General features: G+C 40.2%; 3 protein-coding genes across 3 annotated transcripts; all 3 read left to right on the top strand.

Moving 5' to 3' along the window:
• The first annotated feature begins 7,225 nt into the window (after positions 1 to 7,225).
• Positions 7,226 to 9,562, top strand: LOC129730780 (apolipoprotein D-like). The gene is made up of 5 exons (XM_055690347.1): positions 7,226 to 7,242; positions 8,513 to 8,879; positions 8,943 to 9,038; positions 9,097 to 9,220; positions 9,279 to 9,562. The coding sequence occupies exons 2-5, from the start codon at positions 8,531 to 8,533 to the stop codon at positions 9,289 to 9,291; spliced, it is 582 nt and encodes a 193-aa protein (XP_055546322.1). The 5' UTR covers positions 7,226 to 7,242; positions 8,513 to 8,530; the 3' UTR covers positions 9,292 to 9,562.
• A 250-nt stretch (positions 9,563 to 9,812) lies between these two features.
• Positions 9,813 to 10,830, top strand: LOC129730779 (apolipoprotein D-like). Its single transcript, XM_055690346.1, has 4 exons — positions 9,813 to 10,286; positions 10,348 to 10,443; positions 10,505 to 10,628; positions 10,687 to 10,830. Exons 1-4 carry the CDS (start codon positions 9,929 to 9,931, stop codon positions 10,697 to 10,699), a joined length of 591 nt encoding a protein of 196 aa, XP_055546321.1. The 5' UTR covers positions 9,813 to 9,928; the 3' UTR covers positions 10,700 to 10,830.
• A 3,394-nt stretch (positions 10,831 to 14,224) lies between these two features.
• LOC129730781 (apolipoprotein D-like) lies at positions 14,225 to 15,160 on the top strand. Its single transcript, XM_055690348.1, has 4 exons — positions 14,225 to 14,622; positions 14,688 to 14,783; positions 14,848 to 14,971; positions 15,030 to 15,160. Exons 1-4 carry the CDS (start codon positions 14,277 to 14,279, stop codon positions 15,040 to 15,042), a joined length of 579 nt encoding a protein of 192 aa, XP_055546323.1. The 5' UTR covers positions 14,225 to 14,276; the 3' UTR covers positions 15,043 to 15,160.
• The last annotated feature ends 1,092 nt before the right edge of the window (positions 15,161 to 16,252 follow it).

Consider the following 16,252-nt stretch of genomic DNA (forward strand, 5'->3'; position numbering starts at 1 on the left):
TCGATTCTGCCACAGTTTTGAAGTAGAATACTTCTTTTAGGAAGTTCGGCTACATAGGGATGTGAAATGAAAATCTAAAACCGAAAAAAGTGAAAAATATGTCCAATTTCAAATGCTAATAAATCGGTTAGTATTCGATGGATTTCCTTCGTTCTTGTTGCAATCTTCTAAGATTCTTCCCAAAAAAAGATAATTGTAATTTTATTATTCACACTATTGTACTATTGAAAATAGTCAAGCCTTGTCAAAACGAAAAAATCGACAGACAGACAGACAGACAGACAGACAGACAGACAGACAGACAGACAGACAGACAGACAGACAGACAGACAGACAGACAGACAGACAGACAGACAGACAGACAGACAGACAGACAGACAGACAGACAGACAGACAGACAGACAGACAGACAGACAGACAGACAGACAGACAGACAGACAGACAGACAGACAGACAGACAGACAGACAGACAGACAGACAGACAGACAGACAGACAGACAGACAGACAGACAGACAGACAGACAGACAGACAGACAGACAGACAGACAGACAGACAGACAGACAGACAGACAGACAGACAGACAGACAGACAGACAGACAGACAGACAGACAGACAGACAGACAGACAGACAGACAGACAGACAGACAGACAGACAGACAGACAGACAGACAGACAGACAGACAGACAGACAGACAGACAGACAGACAGACAGACAGACAGACAGACAGACAGACAGACAGACAGACAGACAGACAGACAGACAGACAGACAGACAGACAGACAGACAGACAGACAGACAGACAGACAGACAGACAGACAGACAGACAGACAGACAGACAGACAGACAGACAGACAGACAGACAGACAGACAGACAGACAGACAGACAGACAGACAGACAGACAGACAGACAGACAGACAGACAGACAGACAGACAGACAGACAGACAGACAGACAGACAGACAGACAGACAGACAGACAGACAGACAGACAGACAGACAGACAGACAGACAGACAGACAGACAGACAGACAGACAGACAGACAGACAGACAGACAGACAGACAGACAGACAGACAGACAGACAGACAGACAGACAGACAGACAGACAGACAGACAGACAGACAGACAGACAGACAGACAGACAGACAGACAGACAGACAGACAGACAGACAGACAGACAGACAGACAGACAGACAGACAGACAGACAGACAGACAGACAGACAGACAGACAGACAGACAGACAGACAGACAGACAGACAGACAGACAGACAGACAGACAGACAGACAGACAGACAGACAGACAGACAGACAGACAGACAGACAGACAGACAGACAGACAGACAGACAGACAGACAGACAGACAGACAGACAGACAGACAGACAGACAGACAGACAGACAGACAGACAGACAGACAGACAGACAGACAGACAGACAGACAGACAGACAGACAGACAGACAGACAGACAGACAGACAGACAGACAGACAGACAGACAGACAGACAGACAGACAGACAGACAGACAGACAGACAGACAGACAGACAGACAGACAGACAGACAGACAGACAGACAGACAGACAGACAGACAGACAGACAGACAGACAGACAGACAGACAGACAGACAGACAGACAGACAGACAGACAGACAGACAGACAGACAGACAGACAGACAGACAGACAGACAGACAGACAGACAGACAGACAGACAGACAGACAGACAGACAGACAGACAGACAGACAGACAGACAGACAGACAGACAGACAGACAGACAGACAGACAGACAGACAGACAGACAGACAGACAGACAGACAGACAGACAGACAGACAGACAGACAGACAGACAGACAGACAGACAGACAGACAGACAGACAGACAGACAGACAGACAGACAGACAGACAGACAGACAGACAGACAGACAGACAGACAGACAGACAGACAGACAGACAGACAGACAGACAGACAGACAGACAGACAGACAGACAGACAGACAGACAGACAGACAGACAGACAGACAGACAGACAGACAGACAGACAGACAGACAGACAGACAGACAGACAGACAGACAGACAGACAGACAGACAGACAGACAGACAGACAGACAGACAGACAGACAGACAGACAGACAGACAGACAGACAGACAGACAGACAGACAGACAGACAGACAGACAGACAGACAGACAGACAGACAGACAGACAGACAGACAGACAGACAGACAGACAGACAGACAGACAGACAGACAGACAGACAGACAGACAGACAGACAGACAGACAGACAGACAGACAGACAGACAGACAGACAGACAGACAGACAGACAGACAGACAGACAGACAGACAGACAGACAGACAGACAGACAGACAGACAGCCATTGCTTCCGGCACTATCTGCATCGGTTCGGGCATGCGACGACTCCTTTTTGCGCGGTATGTGGGGATGTTGAAGAAACTCCGGAGCATGTAGTTTTTCAATGCCCAAGATTCGAAGCAGAAAGAGCAGAGATCTCAACGCTAAATGTCGAGAATATAGTAGCACAGATGTGTGAAAACGAGAATACTTGGAATGTCGTCAACAGTGCAGTATCACAAATCATTACAGAGTTGCAGAGAATCTGGAGAAATTGCCAGCCAGCTAGTGGTGTAAGCTTAAGTTGTGAGTAAACGAGAAGTGCAAGGGCACAGTCTCCCCCCGAAGTAGTCGCTTATAAGTGGTCCCGGGGGAATCGAGGCAAACGAAGAGTAACAGGTGTTTAGTGGGGAAGCGCTCCGGTGGATACCACACCGTGCCAGGGGGTAACACAAGGGTACACTCAGGTTAACCACAAAACAACAACAAACTACAGGCCAGGCTTTTGAAGTTTCACCTCCTTACTATATATAAAAAAAAAAAAACAGACAGACAGACAGACAGATGGACAGACAGACAGACGTTGAACGCTACAATACTCACTCCTCTTGCAAAATTCCTCTTATGAAAAACTGGTTAGAGGGTACACATAGTTTAAACCACTCCACGGAATTATAATTGGCGTCACTTGTCAGGCTCAAAAGCATACACGAAAGCACGGATAAATAATAAGCATGCCACTTAATCTCAATTTTTGGTATTGCTAAAAACAGAAGTGCGGAAATAAGAGCATGTAAGCGTATTTTGTTTAGTTGCTCAATGATATCGTGCATATTTGGTGATTGTTCCGTGCATTCTTCGTTATCATCGGCATAATGAGCCATGCATTCTTCGTGTGTGTGTAACTGGGCCTTAAGTATATCAAATTCATTGGGACGTCAAAAAAAATGCAGAAGTTTTGAAGTCGATATAAAATATAGACTATATAGACTCAAAAACTACTGGACCGATTACCGCGGAAATTTGTACATAGGGGTTTTCGAGTACGGTAAGTAATCCTAAAATATTAGTTTTGTTTATCTCATAAGCGTAGGTAAGGGGGGTAAATCTATGTTTCATGGACGTGAAAACTTCCTCCCTGATAACCGTGCAAATTTATATACAGATGTTTTTGAATCTAAGATGTATTTTAGCCACTTTACGACGACCTTTCTGCATCTCAGAGGCGTCGTAAGGATGAGGGGAGGAGGTTAACAATGTCAATCTTTGATGATTTTAAAACTGCTGGACCGATCTCTATTAAATTCGGCATGTAGAATCTATAGTAGCTGATGTATTACAATGACTTTTACCTATTCCATAAGCGTGGCAAGGGGGAGGGGTAAATTTACTATATGTAAGCTCTTCAACTCTAACTTGCTCACCGTGCCAATTTCTATCGGTGGGTGTGTTTCTATAACATTGATTTTTCTCTATCTCAGTGGCGTAGTAAGGGGGGATGTACAAATTTTATTGTTTGTAAATTATTAAGATGCACATCGTGTTAATTTATATAGAGGTGGTTTCGAATATGAGGTTTTCATCTGAGACTTTTCTATATCTCAGTGGCGTAGTTAAGAAAAAAACGGGGGGGGGGGGAGATGAATGTTGTCAACCTTTATTAATTTTTAAACCGCTTATCCGGTTATTATTTAATTTTGTTAATAAAGGTCTTTTAGAAGCGTATATGTTTCAATCGCTTTAAATTATGTCTATCTCATACAGGAAGGGAAAAAGCGGAGACGAGAGCAACTGCAAATTTGTTCATTGTAAACTCCTAAATGCCAAACAATAACACTTCCAAACACCAAACAAGATCACTGTGTTATTCTGTACACGTGAGATCTCAAATAAGAGCTATATTCCCGTGATATTGAATTTTATGTATCTCAGTGGCATGGTTAAAAGGAGGGGCCAACAACCGTCATTATTTTTGAACCTTCTAATAGTTCATCTTTAAATTTTGTATCCAGAAATTTTTGCGTATCGGATATGTTTCTAATACATTAGTGTCGCTTCATTGCACGAGCGTGTGCAAGGGGAGGGGAGGGGATTGAATTTTTCGTATTGCAAATCAAAGATAGCTAATTTTGCAGGGTGTATTAATTCTTAAGGGTGCTTTATTCATGTTGGTTTCCAACGTATTTTCTTCGTTTTCACAACATTGGATTGGGAAATTAGTTATGCCTCTATCAGTATGCGGCAAAATTGTAATGTTATCACGTGAACTATTGAACTATTGAAAAAAGTGAAGACATATTTTGAACACAACAGGCTAATATTGGTGTTTTCGAAACCGAAAATCAACACAAGATGTCAAGATGACATTCTCCGGTTTCTGGAGAACATTCCAAAATGGTCCAACACCACCCAATATAAATATTTCTTAAACCAGAACAGTGCCGAGACTGAAAATCAAATCTAGACGCCATCTTGAAATCCAAGATGGCGACTGCCGGTTTCAAATAATTGTCGAATACCGCCTATTACGGTTTGTTATGGAACCAAAATGATACCAAGCGACCGAAAACCGACTCCAGACAGCATTTTAAAATTCAAAACGACGATTTCCAGTGTAATTAAAAATGGTGACTTACGGCTTTCGAAAATGACCAAATATCACCCAATATGGGCTCTTCTGCAATCAAGATGATGCACATAGGCCAAAAATCATCCCTAGACGCCATTTTGAAATTCCAAGTGGCAACTTCCGGTTGCTGGAAAACAGCCCAAAATTGTTATTCCAGAACCGAGATAAAATACCGGATGGCGACTCTCGGTAGAATCTCCCAGCTGGTCTCGAGGTACGATGCTGGCCTAAGAAACCAGTCATCGTATGTTCGAGTCTCGGCTCGGGAGAGACTGTTAGTGTTAGTAGGATCGTAGGCCCGCAATAGTCCTGGACACTTTACAGTCGGTTGCGAAGTCTACGAAGATACGGAGTGTAGCACCAAGGCTTTGCTTTTTTTGACTTTCGGTTACCGAAAATGACCAAATACTACATTGAATCGACTTCACTGACTATTTAGAAATCCAATATTCCGGTTTCAGGAAACCAACCTATAATGACCGAACACCGACGAAATGATGCCAAGAGACCTCAAATCAACTCAAGACGCCGTTTCGAAATCCAAGATGGTGGCTTCCGGTTTTCAGAAATCACCAAATACCACCCAAAATGGCTATATCCGTAATCCAGATAATGCTCATAGGCCAGAAATCGACCCTTGATGTCATATTCTAATTCGAAGGCAACTTCCGGTTATTGGAAAACGGTCAGGAATTATCATTTAGGATTCGAGATGATGCCCGGATACCGGGAAAAAAATCCACATGCCAGTTTGAAATCCAAGGTGGCGACTTCCGGCTCTCGGGAAACAACCTTCAATGGCCAAACACCACCCAATACCGGTATTGAAAATGGTGCCCAGAGACCGTGCGTCAAATCCAGACGCCGTTTCAAAGTCCAATACGGCGATTTCCGGTGTCAGAAAATGACAAAAAATCACCCAACACAGGCATTTCTGTAATCGAGATGATGCACGTTGGCCAAAAATCGTCCCCAAACACTATTTTGAAATTCGAAGTGGTAACTTTCGTTTGCTGGAAAACAGTCAAAAATCGACAATCCAGAACCGAGATGATGCCCAGGGATCGGAAACCAGTCCAGCCGCTATTCAAAAATGCAAGATGGCGACGCCCGGTTACCGAAAATGACCATATACCAATAATAACCACCGGCCGAAATCGACTTCATTGACTATTTGGAAATCCAATATGGCGACTTCCGGTTTCTGGAAAACAACATATAATGCTTTACGAACTAATTTAATTTTTTGTCATATGACTAACATTTTAAGTTTAGTAAAGCGGGCAATGTATGCAGTTTGCGAGGATGCGAAAATGAACGGGAATAGAAGGTGTGACTTTTAGGCTTAGAAAATTTTTTTCTCGTCCAGACGGGACATATAATGACCGAACACCACCCAATATTGGTATTTCTGGATTCGAAATGATCCCAAGAGACCTTTCATTATACAAGATGCTGTTTAGAAATCCAAGATGGTGACTTCTGGTTTTCAGAAATCTCCATACATCACCCAAAATGGGTATTTCCGTTTTCGAGATGATGTACATAGTCCAAAAATCGACCCCTGACGCCATTTTTCAATTCGAAGTGGCAACTTTCGGTTGTGGGAAGAAGGACAAAAATATTTATTTCGTAGTCAAGGTGATGCCCGGAGAACAAGTCCAGACGCCTTTTTGTAACTCAAGATGGCGATTTCTGGCTACTGGAAACTACCAAATACCACCCAATATTGGTGTTGCACAGAAGCTAAAAATTGACTACAGACGCTATTTTTAAATCTGAACTTGCAACGTTAGGATGCTGGGAAACAGCCACAAGTGATCATTCCGGAATCGATATGATACCCAGAGATTGGAAATCAAATCCAGATGCCATTTTGAAATCTAAGATGGTGATATCCGGTTTCCGCAATATCAAATACCGAATACCAGGCGCCAAATCCAAGATGGTGATTTTCGGTTTCTGGAAAACACCCAAAATGATGGGTGATATTTATAGACATAAACATGTTAATACAAGATAATCCATCATAATTATTGAACGCATCTTCTGTAATCGTTCTCGAATGCAATAATGCAAGCCATGTTACAAACAGCTATATGTTGTTCTACGTCAAATTTGCGTTTTTGGCTTTGAACACAACATTGGAAAATGAATATCTTATTAAAATTAAAATAAGTTATATTTTTACTGATACTATTGATTTAGCTGAGCTTTTTTACTAGGATTTTCTACGCGTATTTTCCAATCAGCGGTTTTTTACAAGGTACGTATACCCCACGTTAAAAACACTGACTGTATAGGCACCAACATTTTTATTTCTTGATTATCTTATTATAACGGAAATAATTGTTTACCACCCAACTTTAACAGTTGAGGTGGTTGTCACAATGAATGAATACTCATTTATTTGCAAAATACACTCTTCAAATTATTTTTAATCGAAATAACCGACTTCAATTCATTCATGTTTGGTATAAGGGTCTTTTTGCACGTGTTGCTTGATTAGAGACTTGGATAATGCTTGAGCTATTCCTAGCCAAAATAATTAACTTAGTATCAGAACATTCCGTAAAGTTTTTAAATTCTTTTCAAATGTTTTTGTTAGGGTTTTGATAAAAATCGGAACATTGTAGAAACATGATTCAGAAAAACAGTTTTTAGGAGAGAATACATAGAGCCTTATAGATATAACATTCGATTGATATGCGGTTGCCATAAACCTAATGGCGCAGCAACGCGGGCCGGGTATCAGCTAGTATTTAAGATAATGGACAATGTTAAAATAGTATCTCTCGAGTAACACCTGAAAAACATATCATTGTTCGCGCATACTTTGACAAAAACTTTTTGATCGTTTGTTCTACCTGCACCTACTAAAATCTGTGATGTGACCTAATCGACACAATATACAGTATGGAGCAAACTTACTGTTATCATTTTGGGAACAGACCGAATCAGTTCGCAGTTTAATTGTCGTTCAGGCCTACAGTAAATAGCATGCGAACGATTGATAAGACGATCGTATAATGACAAAACGAATGCTTCCCTGATTGGGTGAGAAATTTCTAGATGCAATCAATTGTATATTAGACGTGCCATGGTGAATGCGAGCAGATAGGTAGCACGAGACAATCTATTGAGGTAGCAAGCGTCAAATTTAACCCATACAATGTTACCATTCGAATGTTAGTTGGCGAGAAAAGTGATGAAAATTACCACAAAATCTTGTCTATTCAATATTAATGTGCAAATTGCTTGTAAATATTTTCAGTGCACTGTAGGTGGATTGAAAGAGATTTTCGTGGGTCCAGTTTGTTTATGAAAGCTCCGATCGCTGAAGGTGCTATAAACTTCTTGGGAAAGTCCAGCATTTTCAAGATGAAGAACAGAGATATCCAATGCCGTAGCCCAATCTAATCCAAATATAAGCGACAATTTCAAATCAGTCGTTTTACGATTATAAGCGGTTCCTCATTATCATTTAAAAGTGATAAATTGAGTAATTTGCTCATTTTGTTTTCTGCGTTTTGAAGGACAACATCAACGGAAAAATGAAGTGGTGCCTAGCGGTAGTTGTCATTCTGTTCCTGGGAAAATGTTCACTTGGTCAGGTTATCTCCTTGGGACAGTGCCCACAACATCCGGTAGTGCAAAACTTCGATCTTCCGGCTTACGTGGGTAGCTGGTACGAAATGAGTCGATACGAAAGGGATACGCAACGCGGCGCTGAATGCGTTCGCGTGAACTACAGCCTGAATGATGATAATTCGGTGCGTATCGAAAACGAACAGCTGATACCACCAAGCAGTGTATTCGACGTGATTGTTGGCCGATCAGTGTTTTCATTCCCCGATGAAGTCCCGATCCAGGGGAAATTCAATGTAACCTTCGGAGCGATGCGTGAGTAAGAGGATGATAGCTAGTGGTGAAAATGACTAAAACTGTGATTTGCAATTTTTGTAGCTCCGATATTGTCCAATTACTGGGTTTTGGATACTGACTACACCAGTTTCTCATTCATCTGGGGCTGTTATCCAGTTAGTGATACTATTCGTGCTGGTAGGTATTCGATAAATTGGATAATGCGAGCCAAATTGAAAATGCTCATCTTTGACAGAAAACTTTTGGCTGCTATCGAGGACGACTGAAATCCCACAAGCTGCTGAAGCTCGGATTGAGCAACTGATTGATCTCTATTTAGTTCGATCATACATTCGAACGACAAGCCATGATTTGTCCTAGTGAGTACCTTTTTCGAGCATTTTTGGATTATTTTAACCCGCATTATAAAAATTTCAGCTGCCAAAACTAAGCTGAACCTAATGGGTGCCAATTGACGCTAAAAAAGGGGAGTAATGATCCGAAAGAAGATAACATTATCCAAATTCCAGTATTACTTATACACCTGAATAAATATTATTTATTGACTACAGAAAATGTCGCTTAATTTCCTCTGGAATATATTTCCGATTGACCGAGTTTGAAACCCTCGAAAACATTTATTTCAATTGAATTGAGCTCACTTTGCCAGATGCTGTTTTGAAATGAATAGAAAAAAACAAGCAACTCATTCGATATGATTCAGCGACACGCAATTGATGCTGCTCCGAAAGAGCTGAAAATGAAATCTTATCAGTTATAATCGGTAATAGCGGTGTACAGTCAGATGTTTGGTAGTTTCGCATTCGGATTGCCGTTCGAATGAAAGTGAAAGTTGTGTTTTATTTTGCCATTTGATCGATTAGATGTATATTTCTGAATATTTTTAATTATTTTTCTATAGCAATAGACCAAAATTTTGATCTGACTTGTACATCATCAATCTTCTCTCCGGTATACGGAACGAAACGACGACTAACTGTAATTGGTAATGACGTTGTCACCGTCGAGTAGCTATAAAACACGGATTTTCATCATTTGGACCCATTGCTTTCGTGAAAAATAAAGAAATGGCTCTTATTCACTATACTAAAACCTTAGTGTTAGCTTGTCTAATGGTCGGAACTTCAGTGGCTCAGGTTATTTCGCTAGGCGAATGTCCAGTACATCCGGTAGTGCAGAATTTTGATCTGGCAGCTTACTTGGGCCAGTGGTACGAGATTAGCCGTTACGAGCAGGCCTTCGAGCGTGACGGCGAGTGTAGCAGGGCGGCTTACTCTTTGAACGATGACGGATCGGTTCGGGTGGACAACCGAATGCTGGTTCCACCGGAAAGTGAATTTCGGGTCGAAATTGGACAGGCCTTTCTATCATTTCCGAATGAGCAACCTCTTCAGGCTAAGTTGAACGTTAGCTTTTTTGGATTACGTAAGTGAAAATTAAAAAAATAACAGTCATTAAAATTTTATTCCGGTTTCTCGTTACGTAGCCGCGGACAGATCGAATTATTGGGTATTAGATACGGACTATACTACATTCTCGTTTGTGTGGAGTTGTTACCCAGTCAGTGATAACATAAAAGCAGGTACAGGAATTAGAGTTTAACATTGTATATCAAAGTTTCTAGTGTTTGATGTTTTCTGCAGAAAGCTTCTGGCTTCTCTCAAGATCAGTTCCCTTGCCAGAAAGTGTACAGGAACGTGTGGAAGAGTTGACAGATTTGTATCTGGACCGGCGTCAAGTTAGACCCACGCAGCATAATCTGGATTTGTAAGTGAAACTTATTGTTGTATAACATATGCATTCTGATAAGATTGTGTGCTTTCAGTTGTGTAAACTAGAACCATGAGCCTTCTCCATGTTGTGACGGGACTGCTGCGTAGTTGAAGACAACTGTTAAATAAGAAATTTTCAGTAGTTTGAATGTAATTCACTAACGCACGCATCTTGTTTGAATAAAATATTATCATACGAAAAATCTGGTTTCGACTATTTTAGTGGACTAAAATGATTATCACTTTTGCCAATACGAGTTATTTAATTACTCAGCATAATTCTTTTTGTTTCGGTTAATTTGAATGATTTTGAAGTAGAATACTTCTTTTAGGAAGTTCGGCTACAAAGGGATGTGAAATGAAAATCTAAAACCGAAAAAAGTGAAAAATATGTCCAATTTCAAATGCTAATAAATCGGTTAGTATTCGATGGATTTCCTTCGTTCTTGTTGCAATAGATTGGAAAATCTTCTAAGATTCTTCCCAAAAGAAGATAATTGTAATTTTATTATTCACACTATTGTACTATTGAAAATAGTCAAGCCTTGTCAAAACGAAAAATTCGGCCTCTGATTGGTCGTTATATGATTGCTTCCCAAGCACGGTCGACAGAATCATATACCTTGCAATTGAAAACATGCTATTCGGCCTATATAAGAGCCTGTTTTAGCCGAAGCCGCTCATAATAGTTCTATACAGCGACAACAGCTGTCGTCCTTCCTTAGCAGCAGCACTAGCCCTGTGGTTGGTCACCACGTCTCAGGAGCAGCGCGGTTCTCCTCAGCGTGTATCACCAGACTGCCATTATTCCCCCCGTGTTGGGGCAGCATGAAGATTGCCATCAGGAAATCCAATTTTGGAAATCAAAATGCCTTTTCCAAGGCAAATAAACAAGAATTTTGTGTTGGATCCTAGCAATTTAAATCTGTCGCACCCGTCTAATTTACTGAATCTTAATTCCCGCACTGTTAGGGCAGCTCAAAGGTTGCGATCAGCAACCGATTTTTAACCGCAAAATGCCTTTTCAAGGTAAATAAACAAATAATTGAAGGTTAATTATTTTCTGGCATCAACACAAGCAGACATTCTGTGCGGGATGCAATCAAATTCTGTTGTAGTTGTCTAATTTTTACTTCATTGAGTTAACCTCCCCCTCCCCCCCTGTTGGGGTAGCGCAAAGGCTGTGATCAGCATAACCGATTTTGAATAACAAACTGCCCTGTTAGAACGCATTCACAAAAGCAGCTAGTTCGACTATGCAGAGCTTATCAGAGCTTATCAGCATGAATAGAATTTCGTCGTCTCCCAGCTGCCAAGTTGCAACATGATGCAACACGCAACAGCAAGCAAACGAAATCGCTTGATGTTACAAGCCGCAATACACTTAGGGGTAAAATCGTTGCGTGTGTGAGAGCACCATCAGTGTTTATTCGCTGGATACAAAAAATCAAATGCGAATTGTGGAATAATTCGTCTGAAGAACATTAGTAAATGGTGCAACTGAACAGAAAGGCGTGGCCTATTCCGTAGCACCCTTCGGCTATAAAAGAGTTTTTTTGGGAAAACTAACTACATTCATCAGTCGGATGGTGAGCTGGATGGACCGTCCACAACGTTGACAGCAGCGGGCTGCGCCTGTGGCTGCCTTCAAATTGAACAAATCACTTGCCCTGTGGTTGGTCACCACGTCTCAGGCCTCTGCCAGGCTGAACACCAACGCGAGCGATCGGGCGAGATTTTTGCGGTGCATCAGCCGGCACTTCCTCTAATGGAAAAGTTGGATCATTTTGTTCAGAAGAATATTACTGTCGGTAATATTACAGAGATGCGATTGCATTATATCCGATATGGAATTGAACAATTGTTCTTTTGAGGACAAACAAAACACTCAATTTGAAGAGTTAATAGTTTTGGGTACCTGTAGCAGTATGGTAACAGCCTCAGCGGTAGGTGCAGCCGGTACTTCCCTAAGGCCGATGTTATAAGGAAATGAATGGAAGCGGCACGGAGAAACAGTTCGGGTGTTCTTAAACGCGTCATTTTTCGTTGTTGATATTATTCCCCACATGAAACGATGCGCTTTCATGCGATAGCGGTGGTATTAGCGGTAGATTCATTTGCCAATACTTACTCCAGTAAAGCCGTGTCTAATTTTCATTGTGAAAACATCTTTCTATTGTGTTGGCCGTGCGCATTAGGCCTCTGCCAGGCTGAGCGCGAAAAGCGGCGCGAACCGATTCGCCCGGTTGTAGGTTAATGTACAGCCGTAAGTAGAGCTGTGTAAAAGTATTCTACTTCAATCTTGCGGTCGTGGCTTCGCACACAACCCTCCTGTGATTTTTTTTATTCAATCCCCATTTAATCTTGAGTGGCATTTTGAATATTCGTGAAATGGAAAATTTTCGGGTTTGATTCAAAATTTTTGAAAGTTCGTAAAAACCTCAAAACGTTTCCCGCAAACAGGTTGGTACGGTTTTTATATGTTTCAAGTATGCAGAGCATTGATATATCCACTACTATTTAAAATGGGGTATTTTTTTTATCTAGGCACCCGCTTCGTACATTGAATTTTTATACGTTAGGTATATGCAAAACTCTCGGCAATTTACGCCTTCTGTTAAACAAACAGAGCTCATGCAATACTCAACTAAATAATAGCAATTTGTCTTCACATGACTCTCCCCTTTTTGCGAGGATGGGTTTTCATACTGGGTCAAACATAAAAAACTCGTTAAGACTTTTCAAACTGTTAACCCTTTAACGGGCTAAGGCAAAAGAAATGTGATTAAATTTTATTGTTTATTTCTGATCACTGATCATAGCTCGTAATTATGAAGCAGAAAAAAACGAAAGTTATTGGTGGCAATATAGTTGTCACTGCCTTATAAAGGGTTAACGAAAATCTCTCATTACATAACACAACTCAACCCTACCTGATACATTGTCAACAGATAAATTTTTGTTGTTAATTCTGAATCAGCCGTTTTACGATTACAAACCATCTGAATGGGTTCGTTTTGAAAGGAATAAACGATGCTGTGCTGAATGCGTTTATTAAGATATTTTGATAAGAAATAAGAAACAGTCCCTAGTTCCAGTATTATTTTCATATAAGGATTATTTATTGACGACAGGAAATGTCGTTGATAGCCCAAGAACACAATACTGATTGACCAAATTGAAAGTTACCGATAACGGCTATCTAAATTGAATTGGCCGGTATACCAGATGCTTTTTCTTAAAAATAGAAAATAAAAACAAGCAACTCATTCGGTATGATTCAGGGACACGCAATCAATGCTATATCGAAAGTGCTGAAATTAAAATCTTATCGGTCATAATCGGTAATAGCGGTGTACACAGTCTGTAGTTGATTTGTTAGTTTCACATTTAGGATTTTCTTAACTGTTGATCGAAGATATCGAACGTATATTTCTGATTTACTCCTAATTATTTTTTTCAATATAAAGATCAATATTTGATCTGATTTCAACCTAATTTTCCTCCCTTCCGGAACACGGAACGAAACGACGACTAACTGTATTTGATGATGGAGTTGTCAGCGTCTATCAGGTATAAAACATGCATTTTCATCACGCTTCGAAAACATTCGGACTCATCGCTTCCGTGAAAAATCGAAAAAATGGCCCTTAAAACCTTGGTTCTAGTGTGCCTAATGGTCGGAACTTCAGTGGCTCAGGTTATTTCACTAGGCGACTGTCCAGTACACCCGGTAGTGCAGAACTTTGATGTGGCAGCTTACTTGGGCCAATGGTACGAGATTAGTCGCTATGAGCAGACTTTCGAGCGTGGTGGTGAGTGCAGCAGAGCCGCGTACTCTTTGAACGATGACAGATCGGTTCGGGTAGACAACCGAATGATAGTTCCACCGGAAAGCGAATTTCGAGTGGAAATTGGACAAGCCGTTTTATCGTTCCCGGACGAGGAACCTCTTCAGGCCATGCTGAACGTTAGCTTTTTTGGATTACGTAAGTTTAAACTATAAATTTTACTATCTTTAGAAAAATATTTATTCTGGTTTTTCGTTACGCAGCCACCGACAGATCAAATTATTGGGTCTTGGATACGGACTATACTACATTCTCGTTTGTGTGGAGTTGTTTCCCAGTCAGTGATAACATAAAAGCAGGTGCAGGACTATGAGCTTAACAATGTATAGCGAAGTTTCTAGTATTTGTTTTTTTTTTCTCCAGAAAGCTTCTGGTTGCTCTCGAGATCAGTTCCCTTACCGGAAAGTGTACAGGAACGCGTGGAAGAGTTAACAGATTTGTATCTGGATCGGCGTCATGTTAGATCCACGCTGCAGGATTTAGAATTGTAAGTGAAATTTATTGTTGTGTAGCAAATGTGTTTTAATCAGATCGTGTGCTTCCAGTTGTGTCGATTAGGATCAAAAACCTTAGCCACATTGTGATGGGACTACTACTTAGTGTTTCTTAAACACGAATTTGAAGACAACTGTAAGTGTAGTAATTTTCACAAGTTTGAATATAATTCACTAACTCACACATCTTGTTTGAATCAAATACTATCGTCCGAAAGTTCTGGTAAACATTTACTTTAAAAGATTATTTGGTTATTCGTAAATTTGATAAAAATAGTAAGTTAGAGTCATGAATTTTAAGAATAGGCTCCGAAAAATTTTTATGGTACCATGGAACGGGGTGAAATTGATAAATTTTTATAACAATTTCCAATTAACTAGCTTCATGTACATTTTTCCCGAAATAGTACAAGTACTGGCATGTGCTCCAGTAAACCTCTATGGCTATTGGAAAATTTCTATCGTCTACTTCATGAAATAAATTCGATAATTCTATAAGGTACTATGACGTAAATTGGGGTGAAATTGATCACCATTGAAATCCATACATTCTTTTGGCAATGTGCTTCTTTTCGATAAGCTAAAGATAAATGATGATTCCTGTACTGAAAAATATCATTTACAGCTAGTTTGGAAACGAAAATAACGATATTTCAGGTTGAAATTTGTTTACTTTGGTTCACGGGCTGCTTGTTGCTAAATTTGCTCTTATTTGATCGTCGTTAGACCGATTTCTATTCGGTTTGTTGCAAAAAGTCAAAAACTAGCTCTGAAATTAAAAGCTTTGTGGTTTCCTGCGAATTCATCAGTATTTCTTTAATGGTATGGAATGATCAGTGTTGAAAATTACATTTTTTCAACTTTTATTAAACTATTCTCACTTCTCCAAATTTAACGTAATTAACCCTCAGTTAGGATTACTTTAAGTAAATTCAATACTTTTTTTTGTTATTTGGAAACCTGTTTGATAAAATTTGATTGAGTTTTGATTGAGTTAGAAGAATTTTTCGAAAATATGAAAAATTGCACCGGGTATGCAAGGGTTAACTTTGGCAGGTATGTGAATCATGCAAAAGTTGCGTTTAAGGACACGTTAGCATTGCCTAGAGGTGTAAGAGCAATATCCTTTGATTAGTATTTTTTATCACGAATTTTCAGTCCATTTCACCCCATTCCACGGTATATGTTTGACTGTTTGCAGTGAAATTTTGAATAATATAAATGCACAGATTTTTGCTCATACAAAATATTTCTTGCAAACATAAATCTTTAGA

This window comes from Wyeomyia smithii, chromosome 3 (genome assembly GCF_029784165.1).
Source record: "Wyeomyia smithii strain HCP4-BCI-WySm-NY-G18 chromosome 3, ASM2978416v1, whole genome shotgun sequence".
Lineage (NCBI taxonomy): Eukaryota > Metazoa > Arthropoda > Insecta > Diptera > Culicidae > Wyeomyia > Wyeomyia smithii.

Excerpts from the sequence above, each read along its gene's own strand:
- LOC129730780 (XM_055690347.1), top strand. The coding sequence starts at position 8,531 with ATGAAGTGGTGCCTAGCGGTAGTTGTCATTCTGTTCCTGGGAAAATGT. Across the intron at positions 8,880-8,942 it reads TGTAACCTTCGGAGCGATGC|CTCCGATATTGTCCAATTAC; the intron begins GTGAGTAAGAGG and ends CAATTTTTGTAG. Across the intron at positions 9,039-9,096 it reads TAGTGATACTATTCGTGCTG|AAAACTTTTGGCTGCTATCG; the intron begins GTAGGTATTCGA and ends CATCTTTGACAG.
- LOC129730779 (XM_055690346.1), top strand. The coding sequence starts at position 9,929 with ATGGCTCTTATTCACTATACTAAAACCTTAGTGTTAGCTTGTCTAATG. Across the intron at positions 10,287-10,347 it reads CGTTAGCTTTTTTGGATTAC|CCGCGGACAGATCGAATTAT; the intron begins GTAAGTGAAAAT and ends CTCGTTACGTAG. Across the intron at positions 10,444-10,504 it reads CAGTGATAACATAAAAGCAG|AAAGCTTCTGGCTTCTCTCA; the intron begins GTACAGGAATTA and ends TGTTTTCTGCAG.
- LOC129730781 (XM_055690348.1), top strand. The coding sequence starts at position 14,277 with ATGGCCCTTAAAACCTTGGTTCTAGTGTGCCTAATGGTCGGAACTTCA. Across the intron at positions 14,623-14,687 it reads CGTTAGCTTTTTTGGATTAC|CCACCGACAGATCAAATTAT; the intron begins GTAAGTTTAAAC and ends TTCGTTACGCAG. Across the intron at positions 14,784-14,847 it reads CAGTGATAACATAAAAGCAG|AAAGCTTCTGGTTGCTCTCG; the intron begins GTGCAGGACTAT and ends TTTTTTCTCCAG.